Source organism: Daphnia pulicaria, chromosome 1, assembly GCF_021234035.1.
Source record: "Daphnia pulicaria isolate SC F1-1A chromosome 1, SC_F0-13Bv2, whole genome shotgun sequence".
NCBI classification, from domain to species: Eukaryota; Metazoa; Arthropoda; class Branchiopoda; order Diplostraca; family Daphniidae; genus Daphnia; species Daphnia pulicaria.
In genome coordinates, this window is record NC_060913.1 from 25045848 (window position 1) to 25068728 (window position 22881).

The 22881-nt window shown below is 42.0% G+C and overlaps 4 protein-coding genes and 1 long non-coding RNA gene across 10 annotated transcripts in view; 4 read left to right on the top strand and 1 right to left on the bottom strand.

Annotated features, from left to right (window-relative positions):
- Positions 1-22881, top strand: part of LOC124316898 (28S ribosomal protein S35, mitochondrial-like) — a 148002-nt gene that overhangs the window by 67854 nt on the left and 57267 nt on the right. The gene's annotated exons all lie outside the window — the stretch shown is intronic.
- On the top strand, positions 3252-5516 carry LOC124317130 (rhythmically expressed gene 5 protein-like). The gene is made up of 5 exons (XM_046782743.1): positions 3252-3520; positions 3635-3701; positions 4349-4453; positions 4542-5004; positions 5078-5516. The coding sequence occupies exons 1-4, from the start codon at positions 3392-3394 to the stop codon at positions 4805-4807; spliced, it is 567 nt and encodes a 188-aa protein (XP_046638699.1). The 5' UTR covers positions 3252-3391; the 3' UTR covers positions 4808-5004; positions 5078-5516.
- Positions 4529-22287, bottom strand: LOC124319789. Its single transcript, XR_006913482.1, has 2 exons — positions 22230-22287; positions 4529-4751 (listed from the first exon to the last, which is right to left on the bottom strand). It is a non-coding gene; the product is annotated as an uncharacterized LOC124319789 (long non-coding RNA).
- On the top strand, positions 6191-8353 carry LOC124315248. Of its 3 annotated transcripts, XM_046780800.1 has the most exons (7): positions 6191-6453; positions 6524-6705; positions 6770-6948; positions 7028-7398; positions 7466-7839; positions 7909-8109; positions 8191-8353. In XM_046780800.1, exons 1-7 carry the CDS (start codon positions 6327-6329, stop codon positions 8269-8271), a joined length of 1515 nt encoding a protein of 504 aa, XP_046636756.1. In that variant the 5' UTR covers positions 6191-6326; the 3' UTR covers positions 8272-8353. The 3 variants fall into 3 exon arrangements, with proteins under 3 accessions (XP_046636756.1, XP_046636747.1, XP_046636764.1); XM_046780791.1 differs by having other exon boundaries at positions 7466-8109; XM_046780808.1 differs by having other exon boundaries at positions 6854-6948; positions 7466-8109.
- Positions 20010-22874, top strand: LOC124316694. The gene is made up of 4 exons (XM_046782637.1): positions 20010-20279; positions 20394-20460; positions 21830-21934; positions 22020-22874. Exons 1-4 carry the CDS (start codon positions 20151-20153, stop codon positions 22379-22381), a joined length of 663 nt encoding a protein of 220 aa, XP_046638593.1. The 5' UTR covers positions 20010-20150; the 3' UTR covers positions 22382-22874.

The window sequence follows — 22881 nt, forward strand, 5'->3', positions numbered from 1 at the left end:
GTGGCTGGCGACGGTCGGGCGTCGTCCCAGCAGACGCCAGGACACATTGTCGTGTTGCGCAAATGTGTATGATTATTATTATAATGGCGTCGAAGATCGCAGCATTGATGTGTTTGTACCTTCTATTCCCGAAAAAACAAGTAACGAAAGAAAAGAGAAAAAAGGGCCGAAATTCCGCATACCAAGGCCAGCGGGGGAGATAGAACGGGCAGATACGGCACGAGCCACGCGCATCTCTCACCAGCAACAACAACAACATGGTGCACGGCGGCCATCAACAACCGGCGGCCGAGACAAACTTGTGTAAGGCAAAATGGAAACGATGGGAAAGTTTTCGAGCCGATCCAATCGCTCAAAAAGAGGAACGACGATGTGATGCGTGGGATTTATTTTCTTCTCCGTACAATTTTCGTCTGTTTGTTTTGAAATGCCGTTCAAATTGTTGGTGGCTGGTGGTGGTGGTGGCGGGAATGGAATTCCTTGACCGCGCCCCTCCTATACCTAAATAATTCAAATCTTTCCTCTATTATCCGCATCTGTTTGATCGTTTGCTGCGCACAATCATATCCCGACTAGAAATGATAAAAGAAGCGCATCAGAATATTCAGCGATTTGGATTGTCTAACCCGGCCGTTTGTTGTTGCTCATGTCCCAGATATGGCGACATTCACGCAACAACAGTTTGGGTCAATGGAAATCCCAGCATTCGCAATTGAAATAAAACCGTTATCTCTACACCGGAGACACGGTACCAATAAAATGTTGGCAAGTGTATAAATATTTCAGACATTTAGTTTCGCTAAATGACTTGTGCAAATAGCGCTATGATTTTCCTTGTCCTGAAACGGATACAAAAGTCAAATATAAAAGTCTGCGTGTTTGAGAACGTTAAACCTCCCTCCACAAAAGACAAAACATAGTTTGGGAAATTTGTGAATTGAGAAAGTTCCACAAGATTAATTTGCAATTCATTCTGATTTATCAAAGTTATTACAAGATAGAATATTCTGATCCATTTGATTCACTTTGCATTTTTCTGTCCTCATTTGCTTTTCGTTCTAGTAGATCAAAGAGAAAGCAAATAGGGAAAGAAAGAAAACAAAAGGCCACTGTTCTGTTCCCGTTTTTATTCGATTGAATAAAAAGTGATGGAAGTATTTGGGAACAAAAACAGCTGGTCGACAAACATTTGAATAACAAACAATTCTAGGTGGAGTCTATATTTCTATTCTCCTTAGCATTTCTCATTGTTTTACAACATCAAATTGTTAGGCAAGTTTTCTTCTTTGTGAATACGGTGATTGTTTTTCTTTTTCGTTGTTGTTGTTGTTGTTTGTAGTTGTGGCGACGTTGAGCCTGGTCCGCCGGGAGCAGTCCCGCAACCCAAATGTTTTTTTGTTGTTTTTTAAACCCCGCGAGTATTTTTGGGCCGTTTATTTATTTCTGTACGCGCGCACTGGGACGAGAGAAGAGAAGAAAAGAGCAACGCCGTCATAGTGTGGCGGCCCCTATCCGTATGTGTAGACCCTCTCGTGTGTGTGTACGTGTGGGAAGATGATGGGCGCATAAATGATGTTTGATGGAGTCGACCCGAACGATCGAACGCCCCAACAACAACCGTCGGTCCGTCGGCTGCTGCTGCCTCTCTCTGCCCAGCAGTTCCTCCTGGCCTTTTTTCTTTTTCTCTCCCAACAACCGCCTGATGCCAGTTTTTACCTTTTTCTTCTTATTTTTTCTTTTTCTTTTGATCTGGCGCCATCCAGTCGGCGCCGTCCCGTCGGGACTCGCAAGTCCCGCGTGCAATGAGCGGAGAGAGTCGGTGGCGGACAGCAGCGGCGACGGCCGACGCATTCGTTTCTTTTTTCCCCCCTCGGCCTCTTCTTCTTCTTCTTTCCTCCCATTTCTTTTTCTTTTTTCTTCTCAATTTCTTATCATTCGAATAATGTGGAAAAGAAGAAACGGCCACCTCAATTCGACGATTAACCTCGAGTAACCCCACAACTTCATTCCAACCCGTTCCGATTTTCTTTGACAATTTTGAATTTCCCTCCAAATTCCGAAAAATCGACCGGGAAATTCAATTGGCACAAAATTCACATTTTCATGAAGAAATGGGGAAATATTTTCCGACTACAAACAGCAGAAAGAGAATAAAATAAATTCACGTGTGATTGCGTGATGATGATGAGGGAAAAGGTGAAGGATGTTGCCGAGGCCTGCGCTGAGTGGCTGGCACGAAGAAAACGGCCAGCGCAATGGGAAAACATCAAGAGAGACATGACCATATATGGGAATGTTACTCAATCGTTTTCTTCGACTGTGGCAGCAGCAGCAGAAGCCAACGTCCATTTTTCTTTTTCTTTTCCTTTTCTTTTTCTTATTTGAATTTTCGGCTTTTCCTTGTGGGTTTTTCTATTGACGTGGATTCGCCTCGTTCGTTTCTTCGTTGGTTCGTTCGTTTGATTGTTGGACGTTTGCATTCCAATCGGGAGAAAAAAGAACCAAAAGAAAAACCAATAAAGCGCCCGATTATTCCAATGTTGTCCATCGACTGAATTGGTCGACTAATAAATTAGTCGTCGACTCGTTCAACTTTCGTACTCGATGACCCGAATTTCATTGGACGTCCGTGAATTTCGTTGCGATGCGCCCGGCAACAGCCGCATCGCACCGCTCATTTCCCGCAATTCCAATACCAAACAACAACAACAACAATGTAATAAATGTGCGTGAACGGACCTTGGCAGGAAGATGTTATTTAACCAGGCCAATGTCGTTGGTTGCCAAATCAAAGCGACGCCTTTATACTCCGCCGTGAATTAAATTTGGCGCCAGAATCTTTTCAAAACGAAATTCACGTTCGATCGGTTTCTGTGCGGAATTTCCATCGCCGTTCGATCGTCGTGAGTGAATTGGGAAAAACGGAGAAGAGAAGGACGAACGACCTTGGTGACCTCCGAAAGAATGTCGGAAAGAGGCCGACCAAGACATTCCAATCACGAAAAAAAGAAACGAAGGAACGAAGGAAAAGGTGTAGGGAGAGAGAAGAAAAAGAAAGAAAATTCAAGGAAGAAGAAGAAGAAATTCGACGGTGGATGGAGAACGTCCTTGCCGGCGGAGTTTGGTGCATTCTTCTTCTTCTTCTTCTTCTTCTTCTTCATCTTTCTCCTCTTCGGGACCTCCTCCCCCAGTCCCGCCCGCCAGAGAACATCCCAACCCCCTTCTCCTGCCCCATAAGAGGCAACGCGTAACGTGCGGCCACAATCAGTTGCTCGACCAGCGTTCACTCAGACGCCCAACAACCGCCATCACAGTCCCTTGATTTTCTCCCGTTCCGATTTTTCACGTGTTGACCATTTCGTTCGCTTATTCAAACGTCGAAAAGACAAAAATGTCCCGCTGGAGTTGCCGCTGCCCTTTCCTCTTGTTGATTGTCGCCTCGTTCATTTTAGTGAATCAGCCGCAACCAACCGACGCGGCCGCCATTCCAATTTGGGAGCTGCTCAAACACGAAGAAAAGGTAACCATTGATTTTAACTTCATTCCATTTCGTGCCTTCAAGTCTTTTTTCACAAAATTGACACCATGAAGCGCAAAATTATTCAAAATCTAAATACAAATTTTATGTTAACAGATGGGCCGGTTATTCTACGTTTTCGTTCACTTAGTGGAACAATACTGCAAGACTTCTGACATCCCCGGTAATTATTTGACTTCATTATTTTTTACTGTGTTAACCTTCCCGAAAGAAGAAGAACAAGTTTTTCCGAGTAAAATCTGTATTTGACACGAACGCCCGAAATTGCATTTGGCAGAAAACGGCCATACATATTTTTGTAAGATTTCGACCAGGATATGTGAGGATCTTAAAATAGCTTATACCCCAAAAAAGGCATTATATTGATTTTCAAATATTTGCACGCACGCGAAGAGCATTATATTCTCGAGTCTCTGCTGTTATTGCCCGCCGTTAATCCGCAGGTTACGTCACGAAACTGACGCTGCGCGTTTATAAAGTCACGGTCATGTATAGCGCGCTGAAGTGTTTATGGCCCAGCCGAGGAAATTCCTTTTGGCCAAAAACTGATGACGTCAAACACTCACACGATAGTGAAGGTTATAAGCCGGCGTCTCGTAACGAAATTTGCATATCTCGTCTACTTACTACGACATACTAAGCGAGCGCTTGCAGATTGCGCATGATCATTTTAAAAGTTTTCAAGTCGCACTTTTTCTCGGTACTGGATCTGATGATAGCGATTAGAATAGAATCGATAACATCGCACAATCAACTGATTGCAGTCATTGTACCCGTACTAAATTATTCGGTTCTTTTATTTTCCCGCAGATTGCCCCAAGGTTTTGACGCTGTACGGCATGTCGAATCTGGTCAGCGAAAGCGAACACTCGCTCGACTTGATGGATCCTTACCAACGCGACGCCAAAACCATCGGTACGATTCCACAATTATTATTTTCCTTTTGTGGCTGGCGCCAATTCATTTCTCTAACCTTTTTCATTTTTGGATATTATTATTTCAGTGTGGGAGAAGATTATGCGCGGCGAATTCAAATTGCCGACGAAATTGACCAGTGGGAAACCCGTCAAGACTCCGCCGAAATCGTCCGCTGCTCTCGGCAACGACGTCTACTCGTCGCCGTACGAAATCCGCGTCCGCCCGCCTCCGACGTTCGTCGCTCCGCCGGCTACTCCATCCGCTGACAGCAGCCAGCAGTCGGAGCCAAACGAACCTTCGTCTTTTGTTATTATTTCATCGCACAACCGAAACACTGAAAATCGAATCTAACAAACCCATCAAGACATCTCACCCATAATTGCGACTTCCAACCAACGAGCCGGAATCGGTTGTAAAGCCGCAAGTGTTTGGAATTTATTGGTGTGCCTTTCTAGTGTCCTTCTCCTTCCCTGTACCAGCAAGAAAACGCCAACGTCATCAACTTCAATCCTGCAGACTTACAAATTCAACTTTAATTATTAACTCGGGTATGTTAGACCTTAAATTTCATTCAACAGTCCAATCAGTTTTACTCATATCAGCTTGCTCTTATCTTTGCAGAAAGTGTTGTAGCTTCAAAGTTGAATGCGGTCAACTTTTCGACGGCTATAGTACCGACAGTTTGCTGGACAATACCGTCGATCTGGAATTATAGTAAAATCGGCCTCTTCTTATTCTCAACTGGTTCAATCGTTCCCCCCCGGTGGCAAATGGGTCTGTTTTTAATGTTGCATGGCGTCTTTCGAAATGTTTTCCAGTACCTGATGAAATAATAATGTAGACAATGCACCGTTCAGTGTCCTTTGTTTAATTGCTGAAGGGCCTTTGAATGTCTGGTGATGCTGAGATTGTCGACCTAGAAACCTAAATTTCATTTGTATAAAATTCATTTGTGGATTCCATCCTGTTCTTTGTTTTCCGTGTTCTTTCAAATATTTGTAAAGCATTTATTGTTCGTTGTGTCAAGATAACCAAAAAATAAAGTTTGTTTAAAAATCAACCAAAGGGACTGATGAACTAAATAACCAAGCTGTACCTCGTGAACTCGGCTGGATTCATTTCACAGAGTAACAAAGCGGTCAAAAGTTTTAGGAGACGAAATCCTGGATGTTTAGGTAGAAATACATTACAGTCACTTTGATTTAGAGACCGTCAAGGTTGCACAGGTTGTTAAGACAAGCTGTTTTATTCTGCGATAAAACCAATCTGTCAGAAGTGATCGTATGAACTGTGATCGAGGTTAAATGTGCAAATGCATATAGAAAAACGAATAAATTTCCATAGCAACAGATAAAACTAAACAAATTAGAATTTTATCTTAACTTCCATTATTGACGCAGAGCTATGTTCAAGTACAACTTCGTTTTATTCGGTTTTATTATTTCTTTTATTTTAAATTACTTGATTTGGCGGGAAGGCCAAAAGGGAACAAAAGTTACATTTGACAACAGCGTGATGAATGGCTGCACGAAAATTATTATTTGCTAGTGCGAATATTATTTGCAATTTTTTTTTAGCAAATAAGTAAATATTGTAGCTAAATCTAGTCGATTTAGTTCGTTTCTTAATTTTATTTCGACTCACGCGAGTTGAAAAAAAATCTGGCAAAAGTGCATCTGCTGTTCAACGCAATTATTCTTTTCGCGCCTTTATTGTCAGGCCGTCAGGGGAAGGGATCGAAATTCAGAAAATCTTTACTCTTTAGTCGTTAAGTGTATAATCGTCGTTCGTCGTCGTTGGACGTTGGTGTCGTGGTTTTTCATTGAAGTCTTTCACTGTTTTCTGATTTTCTCTTACCATTTTCTTCAACATGCCTCAGCCGAAATGGTACCACAAATCTCTATCAGAATTGTGTATGGACAGTATCGTCGATAATATGGAGAAATGGACGGCATTGCGTAACTCGGAGCACGTTTCCTGTCATTTTTATCATCTACGTGAGTGTCTATGAAATAGTTAGTTACTGCGTAACTTTTGAATTTATTATACCATTTTGACTACACACAGCTTCACACTGTCTGGAGTACATTATTCGATGTCTCATAGAAAAGGGAAGGCTAAAAGAGGAGATGTTGGAATTACTCATCAACCCACATTCAAAAGTTCTTGATTTATCAAGAAATTTATCATTTGAAAGTGATGTCGAAAGAAATCTTCGGATTGTGCGCTTAGCTTCAGTCAGATGTTCGGTAATTATTTATTATTCCTTATTATTAGTAAGAATTGATGAATAATAACTCTTGACAATTATAGCAACTAGCTACATTAAAGATTGGTGGTTATTATGATGACTGTGTAAAAATATGGGAAGACAATATTTTTTTTTCCATGTTGCAGCTATTTGAACACTTGCAAGTTCTTGATTTGTCTTACTCAACATATGGTGCTAGTTGCATGCAAAGTCTTGGAGCAACTCGTAAACCACAACTAAGGTAGACTCTTACCCAATAGAGTAAATTACCTCATTTGCAGCTAGCACTTACTTTTTTTGTTTTTAATATTTTGTCTCAGGGAGTTACTAGTTGATTGCTGCCCCAATGTAACGGATACCGTAATGCAAGATTTTTGCATCGGACAAAGGTCCCTTTACAAATTATCGATTGAGAGAACAGCAGTGACTTCTGTCGGAATTAAATTTGCCATCGAACATTTAACGGAACTGAAAGAAATAGAATTCGACAAAGAGCACAATATCCTCAAAATCTTCCGTGACATTCACAATGAATCCAGAGAATTGAAAAAATATTCGTTGACCAAGTTGTCAATTCCACGCAACGTTTCTTACGAAAAAGGCGACATTTCGTTGATGGTTTCCATGTGTCCTGCCCTCGTCAAACTTGTCATGTACACGATTAAAGGAATTACGGATGTGGAGTTGTTAGGTGAGGAAATCTGAATTAATGGTATGTTTTCGAGTGTGTCAAGAAACTAAATGCAGTTTTATTACAGGTTTTCGTGAACTTAATCAAATCAAAAGTCTCATGTGGTTTCCTTGTGACAGTTTTTTGACGTTCCCTTTTCACGGCGGTGTAGTTCCTATTCTTCGAGTCCATGGCTATAGATTAGAATGCCTACATATACTGCCTCCGGTTCCGAGCGGAAAAGTTCACTTAATCATCGAGTGCTGCCCAAATATTCAGGAACTTCATCTTTCTATTGATGATAGGCCTAGTGACATTGCAGAGCAAGAAGTAGACCAGTCTTCTTTTTATTCACCGAAGGAAGATCCTAGGTCCCATGAAGCAGCTCCGTTAAGGATGTTGAAAACCCTCCAACTGGATTCTAGTTACAATTCGCCTTTCGCTATTTCTCCCGAAATTTTGGTATTTCTCTTGTCTTCCCCTGCTCTTATAGAAATTAACATTTTGAATTGTCACACTCTTACTGACCAGATAATTGAGAAAGCTTGCGCTAGGAACATCTTCAAATATTTGACATCGTTACTGTTGATCAATTGTCGTAATGTTAACCAGAAAGGCATCGATTTCTTCATGAACGAAATGAATCCCTTGGCCCAGATTGTTTTTGTAAGATGTGGATATGTGGACATTTTGCGATTGAAAGAAATGGCGAAAGAGAAGAATTGGAATCAGGTACAAGTGATAAATCATTGAGATTGATTGCAACAAAACTGCGTTCTCAAATTTACGAAGCTCCTTAATCTTCCATTTTAGTTTCAAACGCTAATTTCCTCTGTTTCATCTGCCACCACACAATTCTCCCTATCACACGTAATAATTACTGTAGTAGTGTAGTGTTGGTTTTAATTATTTACTTGTACTTTTACTTATTTTTGTGTCAACCAAGTCAAATATGAATTTTAAAATAATTCAATAATACTTCTGTTTTTTATGTTTTCATTTAACAATTAACATTAACAGGATGTCTATATTAAAAGACTGTTACATTAAGATCATCTCAGAATCTTTTTTATTTAGGACAATATTTTCATTTACTTTCTGTAAGTTGGCTTAAATTTCGGTTGTATAAACCAAATTTATCTTCCTTTTAAAAACTGGTGTAGGAAATATTGGCATCGTCCTCGTGTGACTGGATTCTGTTGGATCTCAACTGACGATATTCGCGGTGCTGCCAGTGTTTCGTTCGTTGCTGGAAAGATAGGAAAATAATTTAATTATTTTTGATTTGAAATGGTCGTTTGCTGCTGTGTCGAATAATAACTGTTGGAAATAGCTTCAGTAGGAGTAGTTGGTGAAACGGTTGTTGGCAGATCGGTCGTCATTGGCGAGCCAGTTCCAGGATCATATTTAGCTGTTATCCTTGTGGAGGAGTTGGAGATTTAAGCATATCCCCATGTATGCTAAATATTGCTTGTTTCGATTTATGGGTCATTTGAATAGTAAGTTTGGTCGTAGGTGGGGTCTTCAGTGTTCGCTATCATTATGAAGAAGTAAACATTTCCATTACATTTGTCAATTTTTTTTTGCAGGTATACACTATCCAGTTGGTGAATCTAGCACAGATGATTCATCTCTTCTTCTTCCTTCGTTTGCTGCTCGTGTACATTGACGTGAGTGTACTCACGATGGACTTCCTTTCCTCCCATCTCTCCTGGTGAATCAACTTTTCTGTGGGTGGAGTATCTGGACTCTGGAGAGATTCCTGGCTGTTTTTTCCTGGGCTTTGCAAGGTAGGAAAAATTACTTTTATTTATCCCTTTTTGTTTTTCTACTTGATGGGGTTGAACATTTGGGCCTACGGTATTTTTTATTATCTTTGGTAATAATACTCGGCCGAAACAATTGAGTTTCTTTTTTCCTTTTTAATTGTTTATTGTTGATTGAAACATGAAACAACAAAAAATGTCGCGTCACTTGAAATTTGGATTGCGAAATTTGTCGTATTTTCCCAACTCGTTTTTATAATGACGTTCATGTTCGGCTTATTTTGGGGCGTTAACGACAAATAACGGCTATAAACCGAACTTGTCCAAAAACGTGTCGATTTCCTTGTTCGTGAGTGATCTGAACAATTGATGTTCAGGCAAAAACTGACAGGTTACTTGCCAGAATTGGCCGCGAAATTTGAATTTGCACCAGCCTTGTTCTTTTTCGAAATTCGTTTGGAGAATGACGCGATTCTTTTGAACTGCGCGACAAATTCGATTCGTAAAATCGTAAAAGGTTCTACTTTACAGATTACAGAAGGATATCTCTTTCATGTCTCAGAATTATTTATTTTTGGTTTTTTACTTTTTTTTTGTTAATCTACGTGTAAACTTGTTTATGTTACGAATTTTACTTTTCAACAAACTCTTGGTCAGACAATATGGTTTGCAAGTTTTAATTTGATTTCACTTGCAACTTCTAATATTATCCGTCATGATCAACTTCAAGATCTATAACTTCTTTTCTTCAAATACCTTTCAGTCAGTAAAAAGATGATCTTATTTCTTGTACCGAATTCGGCAAGTGCGGAACACACACTCCTGTCAGTGCGTATGCTAATTGATTGATTAAGTTGTCCGTGTGTTATGACTTCCTGCTTCGTAAATTTTTTGACCGCCAATGTTGAATCTTTAAAGTGTTTGACGCTTTCCCCTAATTGTAGAATTCCTTGGGTCTCTTTTGCAACAGTGTCTAGTAGACGATTGTTAGATGAAGCTAACGGAATCACAACTTTTCTTCAGTTTTCTTCACTTGAAAAATCCACTTTGTTTGTAGGTGTGGGTCCTCAGCTCTTGAAAACTTGAATATAGTTTTCCTAAGTTGAGTGAGGTGGGTGAAATGATGAAGGTGAGGGTGGTCAGAGTGAAATTTAGAATTATCGAGAAGATCAAATTTTCAGTGATTCCATCTCTCTAAATTCAAAACCGTCGTCCTTTTCAAGAGCAGATGTCCGGCAGTCCGGTGTTCTGATAGTTGTTTAGAGGCTTTGATTTAGAGACTGTAGACATTGCACAGGTTGTTGAGACAAGCTTTGAGCTATAACACAGGCACTGTTTTATTGTGCGATAAAACCAATCTGTCGAAATTGATGGTATGAATTGTGATTTTAGCTCGTTGGCACATCGAGGTTTCTCCGATGAAGACCCCTAAGGTAACCCCAATTAAATCTCTTGAGTCTTCCTCGTTCCATTGTTGAATTTTGAAGAGAGCTGGGTGGCCGCGGTCGTTCGCTATTCGAAATGGCTGGACAAACACGCCACTGAAAAGGAACGGGCTCTCTATTTTCATTTGATTGTTTTTTGAAAAATAATTTTCCGGTTGCGCCGGATGCATCCGCTTTTCTAACAATTTGTTCGAGCTGTGATGCACAATGACGTGAGACACAATCGAGAAATTCTTTTTTTCTTTCTCTGATGGAATCGATGACTCATCTGAAAACAACAAACAAATTCACGACATTTAGAAGTGGAAAACGCCTGCGCATTTCCACGTGAATGATTCGCTCACGCCGAAATGTTGCGTTCGTGAATTTCCCTTTTATGATTTGTTTTTGATTATTTTTTCGCAATCACCAGTGCAGGTGTACTGATGTGGAGTCAAAATTTGAAACGCAAACAGTCGTGATCTGTTGAAATGAAACCGGAACAAAACGGATGCGAGTGTCACGCTTCTCATTTGGTTTGGCTGATTCACTTGCAAACGAAGAGATGAAAGAAGCGGATGGATGGATGGATGGATTTTTGTTTGAATAGGAAAAGGAAGGCGCCGGCCTGTGCAGCAGCAGCGATGATCGATTTCGAATTGGATTCGCCGGTGGTGGCCTTGTTCTTCTTTCATTTTATTTCGTTCGTTCGTTCGTGAGTCGGTCGGTCGGTCGGTTACAAAGTCGTTGGGCAAAAGCAGAGCCCGTAACTTTTTGGGCGGCCGTGAAAGATGAAAAAGCCACAAAATGCGTTCGCTTCGTGCTGAGAGGACCGCCGGATTGATTTCATTTGACTGTAACAGAGGGCGGAATGAATCATCTTTTACGACGCAATCGGCCCCATCGTCCCGCTGCTCCGACTGGCGTTGATCAACGAGTTCCCGCACGGCCGTTGGAGTTCCCGGCTGTTCATTTTTCAACTTCTTTTTCTTTTTTCGTTCGTGAATTTTCGTATTTTTCTGCGTGCGGATGCGATTGTGATGCATTTCGACCTCGATGGAAGTGACGCCATCGCGGGACTGGATGAGTCGGACTGCAAACGCTGAGACGATTGCCGGGCACGCAACGCCGTCGATTACCGAACCGTGACGGACGCTGTCGGCGTCGGCCGAACGAAGCGATTCGAAATCACGAAGTGTCTCGTTTCTAAACATTTCAAAAGGCGTTGTCATTTTGCTCCGACCGTTGCGGATTTTCCTTTTCAAATCGGCGTCCGATCGATGCCCCAAACGAACGACGACGATGATGATCCGTGAAGTCGGTCATCACGATGTTGGCGTCCATCCACGACCGGGGGGAAGGGGGAGGGAGGGTATACACACGCAAGAATTGTGTCATCTCGTCGTGGAGGAACAATGTCGCCATTTTATAAAAGTCACTCGGTCATCCAGTGGGTCCGTCGACGTCGTTGCGGTTCTGACTTTTTTTATTGTCGTTCCTTTTCGTTCGTTCATTCGCCGCTATTTTTCGACTCGTTTCTTTCATATTTTCCCGCGATTTCCCGATAAGAATTTCCGTTTTCCGATTCGTTTCGAGCCTCTTGTGAATTGGATTTCGCGTGTCTGACGTCAAAAGGTTTTCGTGATTCAAGACGAGACCACCGCCAACTTGTCTGCAGCCTCGCGTGGATGAGTGGACGGAGGCGGATGTTGACTCTCTTGTTCCCGGGATTCTCTGATTTGCAATCAGTTTCGGCATTTTCTTCCAAAAAAAGAAGAGAAAAGAAGCACATATAAATAAATGATGACTCGCCAACAACATCCTGGTGGAACGTTCAGCTGTGACTCGCACGCGGTCAATTTGTAGCAAATTCTTTCGTCAGCTCCTAATACTTATTTATGAGCCGGACTGCTGCTGCTTCTGCTTTTCGTGGCCGTTGAGTTCCTGGAAAGAGCCATCGACAGAGCTGCATAATAGCTACGGTGAGTATATAGTCCAATAATATCCAAAGGTTTTTCAACCCGGACTTGTGTATGTCTAAGCTTTTCGTTCACAAACGTAAACTCAAATGTTAAGTGATGTCTGACGTAATCACTGACAACCGGACAAGGTCTAATTACTGGGTAAAGATGGGTGAAAGGATATTCTCTTTCTTCCTTTTTTGCTAAATTTAAATTTGTGCTGCGTGAGCATGACAGACACAAATTTGGACATACAAAAAAGGTGGAATTGGCAAATGTCCATAAAGTACTCGGGTCTATTCGTTTTCCGCAATTGCCTCGTCTCCTTTCACATTATCAGGTCTCTTGTTTCTGGTTCTTTGGCAGTGCGTGACCGAAGAGTATACTCATTTCCTCCTGTCGTTCCCGACATTGTTTTTGTGCATTATCGCAATGAGTTGCTGTACCGCAAATGAGCGAAAGGAAAGTGGAAAAACAAAAGAGGAAAAACACAAGTTGTACCAACGAAGGGGATTCATCACTCACGTTCATTCGGGATAATTAACAATTCACCGGGTGGTGGTGGTGAAAAGATTTCGTACGTGGCCGGCACTTGGTGGTGCTGGTCACACAATCTAATATGCAAAAAAGATGGCGAATTAGATCCCGATATGGCGCGGTCGGCTGATTAGCTCCGCCGCTCCACCGCAAGTTGAATCCATCCATTTATATTTTCCCTTCCTGTTTTCATTCATTTCAAGGGCGTTCCGGGAAACCGGTGACGTCACTCCCCCGATAGACTTCTTATTCGCAATGTTATCATTTCCCTTTCCCCCGTCGTTTTGTTTTTTCCCATTTGGCATCTGGAACGAATCGAATGCAAAAGGCTCAGTGGAATCGACCTTGGGAATTCCGGATGATGAGCGGGGGCTGGTTATTCTGCTGGCCGCTCGTCGAGCGCGGTTGAACTGGTTATAGATTTGAATTTGAATAAATATTTCCCTTGTGTGGGTTTTCGATTCGACTCTTAAAAGGACCGTCTGACGATGGGAGCTGCAACTCATAAAAATTTCAAACCTTCGAAGCGCTCGTTGATTGTAAATAAAATTTCTCCGTAGAGCTGTCAGTTGTTGTTGTTGCTCTTTGATTTCTAGACGTCCAGTTCAGAAACCCTTTTTCCAGCATTCCACCAATTTAAGCATTTTTTTCTCGTCTAGAAAATGTGGGAAAATCTCAAAATCGACGACTAGTCGGCAACTTCTTTTTCTTTTCTTTGGATTGCGATGCGTTTACACATTTCCAACCGAGACGCATTTCTTTTTTTTGCTCTTTCCGTCTTGTTGTTCTTCTCGGCCAAAATGGCAACGAGGTGGTAAAAGAAGTCTGTATGGGTTTTCTATTTTCGACCCATTGTAACGTTGGCCATTATTCTATTTTGTTCGCTTTTTCTATTATTCTCCGCCGTTGTTGCATTCGCGCAACAATAAAACGCAATAGAGAACAAAAATGCCGCCCGAGATAAGCCGCTGTGTTGTTTGATGATGATGACGTTTTATTTGGCTTTTTGATCGCGCAGGTTATTGTTATCTCACGCGGCGAGGACACATTCCTTTTATATATTCGAAAAAAAAAAATCTTTTATTGATTCGTATTTCAATTGTCTCCGCAATGACGTAACGGAATAAGATAAAGAAAGAAAAACGCGCACGGAAAATAATCGGAGATGAAACGGCGCGAAAAATATTCGGTGGATGAAGATTTGAATAGCCCGCGCAAATGTCTTATTAAAAAACGTGTAGCCGAAATAATGAAATGCACCTTTTATTTTTTAATTTCTCCACGTCGTGCATTAAATGAAGTGGTGCTGAATAAAGAAGGTTCATTACCGATTCAACATCTCCATCATTGCGCTAAAAATGTGCAAATTCATTTTCTGCTTATTGTAGATATTCCATTTTTGGTCTCCCAACAACTATTTCCTTGTTGATTTTCCCATCAACCTTCAAAGGAGAGAATCGAATATTATTTTGATGTCCCATCTTATCTATTCTATACCGTCGGGATAATGTCGTTTACCCTTTTACCGGAACAATCGGCGGACCGACTGACAAAACGCTGGCGACTGAAAACAATTGAACGAATCTTTTTTTTTTCGTTCGCCTATCGTCTTGTGTGAGTCTGTCCCGGTTTTGACACAGGACAAAACAGTTGTCGTGATATTTCACTCCGGCACACACAAAAGAAAAAGGTGTGGCACCCAAATTTGGGTCTGACAAAACCTGCGATGGGATCACCGTAAGCCGTCACGTACCTACGCATTACAGAAAAAAGTTGGGGCCGAGGTGATTTCCAAACTGCGCAAATCAAATGAGATTCCGGATTGATATCAGGAGGTACTATAGCACTATCCGCGCTATAATGTGTAAGCCAATAAGGCCGTAAAGTGTTGGGAAGACAAGTGATAGCCATACAAGGATCTATACAACACCCAAAGAAGATGTGTGGGTCTATATCCCCGAAAAATTGTCCATCAGTTACATCAGTTCACCTTTGGGCGGATAATTTTTGCACAGCATTGAATCGATTATTATCCAGCACGTCTAAAAAGTACCTACACTTGCAAGTCAAAATATTCGGGGCTAGACATTATTCACGCGAGCTGGGCTATTTTGAGATCGCCATAAATAACATCAGCTGTTGGACATGAAAATTGTTGGCCGCGCCGGCGAACAACAATTTGATGCAAATCTGGCCCGACATGTGATCCGAGTAGTTAGACAAGACGCTGAGAGATGTTTAACAGGTAAGAAACAACATATCGATTCAAGGACGACATTTCTTTCTTGTCTAGTCGTCGTTCGTCTCTGTATTTTTCCTTTTTTTTTTCGGGATGAATTATCATCTGTCATTTATTTATATGCCTGGCAGCTATATCTGTGCAGTAGATGTACCGAGCGCAAGGTGCGTGATGAACGATCTTCCTTGTCCATCCTTCCATTCTTTTGGGTTATCAATAAATAGCGTCAATTATAAGCATCTTTTTAAAACTTGCAGGTGGAATGATATGTATATGTTAATGAACACCGAGCGGCTATAATAATAATAACCGCCAGGTTTGATTGCAAGGTCCGAGACAAACTGCATCACATTGGTAGAGAAATATTTTCCAATAAAAAAAAGGACCCCCCGCGTATTTTATTCGGTTGGATTCCATTTCATTCGACAGATTTTTCTTCTATTCGTCCCTTGTTCATTTTTGAATATTCGAGTTTGTCCCCTATTGAAAGGTTATACGGCGATTATATTTCCCACAGCTACTATATTTCAAATGTAGCGGGTTTTTCTCTTATTATAACTTGGGTTGCGGTCAGCCAGAAAATGTTTGACCAGTACTTCCCGTTTCTACATATTGACCTCTGAATTGCGTATAGACGAAAAAGGCGAATTGATGTTGGCGGCCATATGCGGCAACGTTTTAACACGGCGATTTTTCTTTTTGGCTCTTTTTTTTACGATTCCTGGAAATGGAAGGAAATTTTTTTTGAAGGAAGAAAATATAAAAAGGAAAACAGAAAAATATTCCCTTATTTGTGGATAATTTCACGTCGCTAGGAAAGGACAGATTGATCGTGGAGGAGGAGGTTAACGATCCGAAAATGTCGCCGTATGCAAATTTTTTTTTTGTATTTTTTTCAACTTGCGTTCGAGTCGACGAATTTAGCCGCGGGGTCGTGAATTTTTTGTTTTGTTTTTTTGTTTTGGCGCAAAGAGAAACACGTCGAGTGTGGATGGTGCGGAATTTTTGCTTAGTGACGTCTCTTGGAGATATTACAGTGCGTAGTGCAGTGCATTATTGTTATTATGGCGTCGAAGATCGTACTGATGTGTCTGTGTGTTTGTACCTTTCGAAAAACCAAAATTCCCGAAAAACAAGAAACGAACGAAAAAAGAAAAAGAAAAGAGAAAAAAGGGCCGAAATTCCGCATACCAAGGCCAGCGGGGGAGATAGAACGGGCAGATACGGCACGAGCCACGCGCATCTCTCACCAGCAACAACAACAACAACATGGCAGTACGGCGGCCATCAACAACCGGCGGCCGAGACAAACTTGTGTAAGGCAAAATGGAAACGATGGGAAAGTTTTCGAGCCGATCCAATCGCTCAAAAAGAGGAACGACGATGTGATGCGTGGGATTTTCTTGTTCTTCTCCGTACAATTTTCGTCTGTTTGTTTTTAAATGCCGTTCAAATTGTTGGTGGCTGGTGGTGGTGGTGGCGGGACTGGAATTCCTTGACCGCGCCCCTCCTATGCCTAAATAATTCAAATCTTTCCTCTATTATCCGCATCTATTTGATCGTTTGCTGCGCACAATCATATCCCGACTAGAAATGATAAAAGAAGCGCATCAGAATATTCAGCGATTTGGATTGTCTAACCCACGGCCGTTTGTTGCTCATGTCCCAGATATGGCGACATTCACGCAACAACAGTTTGGGTCAATGGAAATCCCAGCATTCGCAATTGAAATAGAACCGTTATCTCTAATCTTGAGACTATAACAAAAATTTTCGCATGCTTTTGTCTTAAAGATGGCTAGTTAATTGTGTTAATGCTGCTAACAATGTTTAGGTTAATGTAGGCTATAATACTGTGAATTCTGTGCCAATCGTTTACTCGGTCGCGGGAGAATTTTCAAACATCAACGCAAGTTATTCTGTTGACCGTGTAATATCACGAAACGAGCGTAACGAGACCGTTACATATTCCACCCTGGTTCACTCGGAGAATTAAAAAAATAATAATAATAATTCCGTTTGACGATAATAATTGAAAGTGGACGGCCCCGTTTTCATCGACTTTGCCGTGCCGGGTCGATCGAACGCGCATTTTTTTTTGTTTTTTTATCCCGCTCTGCTGTCGTTATTGCATCTCATTCCACCCAATTTGCTCAATTGATTGTTACATATTATTCAACAGATGTGCTGGACATTGATCAACTCCCAAGTTAGGCTTATAGGCTATATTCTAATCGCGCTATTTCGGTTCCACCGATCAGAGACCGAACCAGACCGGACCAGTTACAAAATAACTGTAACAGCAGTCCCAACAGCAGAGTGTGTGTGTGTATAGTAGCAGTAACAGCACCGGTTGTTTTTGTCGTCATTTTCTGGAACTCGTTTATGTTATCGTGATAGGAATAAGGAAAGAAAAAACGAACGAAAATAAAGGCCACTGTCCTGTTCCCGTTTTTTCCGCTTATCATCGAGGAATGATCGAATTTTGAAGAGAATAACAGAATACCCAAGTGACCGTCGAAAAAACAACAAAAAAAGCCCCCAACTCACTTTACTGCTGTTATTTGAATAATAATAATCATAGTCTGTCTGTATGACAAACTGACTATAAATTCTTCGATTGTCTCCGAAACATGTATTGCGTCAGTAGCAGTATTTGGGAATTTCCTATTGTGTTGCAACGGCTAAGTGTTTTCCTCTTTTTTAGTCGGCAATTGTTTTGTTTTGTTCTTTTCTTTTTCGTTGTTGTTGTTGTTGTTGTTGTTGTTTGTAGTGGTGGCGACGTTGAGCCTGGTCCGCCGGGAGCAGTCCCGCAACCCAAATGTTTTTTGTTATTTTTTAAACCCCGCGAGTCTTTTTGGGCCGTTTATTTATTTCTGTACGCGCGCACTGGGACGAGAGAAGAGAAGAAAAGAGCAACGCCGTCATAGTGTGGCGGCCCCTCCGTATGTGTAGACCCTCTCGTGTGTGTGTGTGTATACGTGTGGGAAGATGATGGGCGCATAAATGATGTTTGATGGAGTCGACCCGAACGATCGAACGCCCCAACAACAACCGCCAGTCCGTCGGCTGCTGCTGCCTCTCTGCCCAGCAGTTCCTCCTGGCCTTTTTTTTCTTTTCTCTCTCCCAACAACCGCCTGATGCCAGTTTTTACCTTTTTCTTCTTATTTTTTCTTTTTTCTTTTGATCTGGCGCCATCCAGTCGGCGCCGTCCCGTCGGGACTCGCAAGTCCCGCGTGCAATGAGCGGAGAGAGTCGGTGGCGGACAGCAGCGGCGACGGCCGACGCATTCGTTTCTTTTTTCCCCCCTCGGCCTCTTCTTCTTCTTCTTTCCTCCCATTTCTTTTTCTTCTTTTTCTTCTCAATTTCTTATCATTCGAATAATGTGGAAAAGAAGAAACGGCCACCTCAATTCGACGATTAACCTCGAGTAACCCCACAACTTCATTTCAACCCGTTCCGCTTTTCTTTTTTACAATTTTGAATTTCCCTCCAAATTCTGAAAAATCGACCGGAAAATTCAATTGGCGCAAAATTCAAATTTTATGAAGAAATGGGAAAATATTTTCCGACTACCAGCAGCCGAAAGAGAATAAAATAAATTCACGTGTGATTGCGTGATGATGATGAAGGAAAAGGTGAAGGATGTTGCCGAGGCCTGCGCTGACTGGCTGGAACGAAGAAACGGCCAGCGCGATGGGAAAACATCAAGAGAGACATGACCATATATGGGAATGTTACTCAATCGTTTTCTTCGACTGTGGCAGCAGCAGCAGAAGCCAACGTCCCTTTTTCTTTTCCTTTTCTTTTTCTTATTTGAATTTTCGGCTTTTCCTTGTGGGTTTTTCTATTGACGTGGATTCGCCTCGTTCGTTGGTTCGTTCGTTTGATTGTTGGACGTTTGCATTCCAATCGGGAGAAAAAAGAACCAAAAGAAAAACCAATAAAGCGCCCGATTGTTCCAATGTTGTCCAGAGCATCGACTGAATTGGTCGACTAATAAATTAGTCGTCGACTCGTTCAACTTTCGTACTCGATGACCCGAATTTCATTGGACGTCCGTGAATTCTGTTGCAATGCGCCCGGCAACAACCGCATCGCACCGCTCATTTCCCGCAATTCCAATACCAAACAACAACAACAACATTAACAACAACGTAATAAATGTGCGCGAATGAACCTTGGCAGGAAGATGTTTTAACCAGGCCAATGTCGTTGGTTGCAGAATCAAAGCGACGCCTTTATACTCCGCCGTGAATTAAATTTGACGCCAGAATCTTTTCAAAACGAAATTCACGTTCAATCAGTTTCTGTGCGGAATTTCCATTGCCGTTCGGTCGTCGTGAGGGAATTGGGAAAAACGGAGAAGAGAAGGACGAACGACCTTGGTGACCTCCGAAAGAATGTCGGAAAGAGGCCGACCAAGACATTCCAATCACGAAAAAAAGAAAGAAACGAACGAACGAACAAACGAACGAAGGAAAAGGTGTAGGGAGAGAGAAGAAAGAAAAGAGAAAGAAAATTCAAGGAAGAAGAAGAAGAAGAAATTCGACGGTGGATGGAGAACGTCCTTGCCGGCGGAGTTTGGTGCATTCCTCCTCTTCTTCTTCTTTTTCTTTCTTCTCCTCTTCGGGACCTCCTCCTCCAGTCCCGCCCGCCAGAGAACATCCCAACCTCCTCCTCCTGCCCCATAAGAGGCAACGCGTAACGTGCGGCCAGAATCAGTTGCTCGACCAGCGTTCACTCAGACGCCCAACACCGCCATCACAGTCCCTTGATTTTCTCCCGTTCGATTTTTCACGTGTTGACCATTTCGTTCGCTTATTCAAACGTCGACAAGACAAAAATGTCCCGCTGGAGTTGCCGCTGCCCTTTCCTCTTGTTGATTGTCGCCTCGTTCATTTTAGTGAATCAGCCGCAACCGACCGACGCGGCCGCCATTCCAATTTGGGAGCTGCTCAAACACGAAGAAAAGGTAACAATTGATTTTAACTTAATTCCATTTCGTGCGTTCAAGTCTCGTGTCACGAAATCGACACAATGTAGCGCGAAATTATTCAAAATCTAAATTCAAATTTTATCTTAACAGATGGGCCGGTTATTTTACGTTTTCGTTCACCTAGTGGAACAGTACTGCAAGACTTCTGACATCCCCGGTAATTATTTGACTTCTTTTCTCACTCTTGAACTTTACCCCCACCAATGTAAGAGGCAGTTTTTAAAAATTCACGAAATCAATTATCACGTCCGGGCTTCGTGTTCCGGATCTACAATTTCACACGCAACAAATAGTCTCGTCCTAGTCCCTATAGTTTCGCTAGACACGTCATTATAAGTACGTACAGTGAATGTATCCTTCAAAAAGTCAACTAGCAGCTGTGCAACGGTTAACTATGTCTGTCCCCCTCTTCTCCCTTCACTTAAAAGAGATTTCCTCCTTTTGTGCGTTTTCACCCGCAAACGAAAGAATTGAAGAGCTGAATCCGGCTCGGAGGGGAAAAAGAATGTACCGCTTCACGCGTAATCACGACAAAAGACCGCAACACACGAGACCCATCAACAGATAGAGAGAGAGAGAAAATAAAAGAATCGTGAGTTTCTGAAATCTTTTCCACAAGTGTCTGCTGTGTGCTGTACGTATAATCACTGATGTGGCCCTGGCACACACGGCGCTGTATTTATATTTCGTGATGGATATCCTATATTATTTCTCCCCCTATTTCAACCTACCGAAATTGTTGTTTCCAGGTTATTTTCTCGAAACAACAGTATCCCGGTGGTTTTCTTTCTTTTTTCGGGATTGGAGGTATGGAGGCCATAGGAATAAAATCAGTTCACACTCGTCTAAATCTGCCGCAGGGAAGGTCGTTTGAAACATTTTTATTTTTCTTTCTGTTCGACTTGGACCAGGATGTAAAAGAAAAATAAAAGATAGAAAGCCTCTCTCTATAGCTGGGAATTCAGGAAGACTCTTCTGGCCGGCGTGTGGAATTCTGCTGACGTCACGAATCGAGGCGCTGACACGGTCGTGAAACTGAAAATCTTTCAAATGAGGAGAGGAGAATAAAGAAAGGAGGGCATTACTGATGTCCAGTTATTTGCACGCAACACAAGTGTACATTCCTCCGAGGGCGGTCCAGTCGTTAATCAGCGGGTCAGCGAGTCACGAATCTCTATATGCACGGAGAGAGGCTATAAAGTCACGGTGCGTGTGTGCGCATTGACTTGTGTGCAGGAAATTCCTGCAACGAAAAACTGATGACGTCAAACAAACTACTCTGGCATGAGGTCGGCTCTCGTGAGTGATTTGCATATCCCAACGTAAAAGTTTCCCAGCGCTGCCGAGCGATTAGATGTTGGTGTAGTAGAGAGAGAGAGAGAAATGGTTTTTAAGTTGCACTTTTTTTCGGGATGGATCTGATAATGATTACACAGCACACGAATAGAATCGATAGCATCGCACAATCAACTGATTGTAGTCATTGTACCAGTACTAACTTTTTCGTTTCTTTTATTTTCCCGCAGATTGCCCCAAGGTTTTGACGCTGTACGGCATGTCGAATCTGGTCAGCGAAAGCGAACACTCGCTCGACTTGATGGATCCTTACCAACGCGACGCCAAAACCATCGGTACGATTCCACAATGATTATTTTCCTTTTGTGGCTGGTGCCAATTCATTTCTCTAACCTTTTTCATTTTTGGATATTATTTCAGTGTGGGAGAAGATTATGCGCGGCGAATTCAAATTGCCGACCAAATTGACCAATGGGAAACCCGTCAAGACTCCGCCGAAATCGTCCGCTGCTCTCGGCAACGACGTCTACTCATCGCCGTACGAAATCCGCGTCCGCCCGCCACCGACGTTCGTCGCTCCGCCGGCTACTCCATCCGCTGACAGCAACCAGCAGTCGGAGCCAAACGAACCTTCATCGATTAATTTAGATGAAGATTCTTCTTCTTCTAAAATGACAATCATCCGTTTCGGTCGTTCACTACCCAAAACGACGAATGGAAATGAACCGTTGCCGCTTCTCTCTGAACAGGACGCCGAGATGTTGAGTCGGTTGGTTGTCTAAATCGTTATATTCCGGTTCCAATCATTGTAAAATAATTATTTTTTTCTAAATATTTGCTTGAAAAAAACTAATTATAGCAAAAAACAACAACATTCTACGTTACTTTGGTTGATGAGTATCGTGGCAAATGATGTTGACATTGGTATCTAGTCAAATCTGTTTGAATTTTTGTTTTGTTACTTTTGTTTCTTCTTTAATTATCAATTGTTTGGAATTGCATTGTGAACATTCCAGCCGTGTTTATTTTTACATAGACCTTGGACTTCCTGTAACATTTCATATCAATCCACTCCAGAGGCTTTTCATAATTATGTGTCCCCTATACATAATAACAGGCTATTACTCGTGTATGTTAACGAGACATTTTCATATTCGACGTTATTTTTGCACTTTCATTCTTCTGTCCTTCACTATTTGCCCTCCATCAAAGAAATTGTTGATCCACCGGATGGTCATGAATTCCTGTAAATAAAATCAGATGAAAGACTTGTAATCGAATT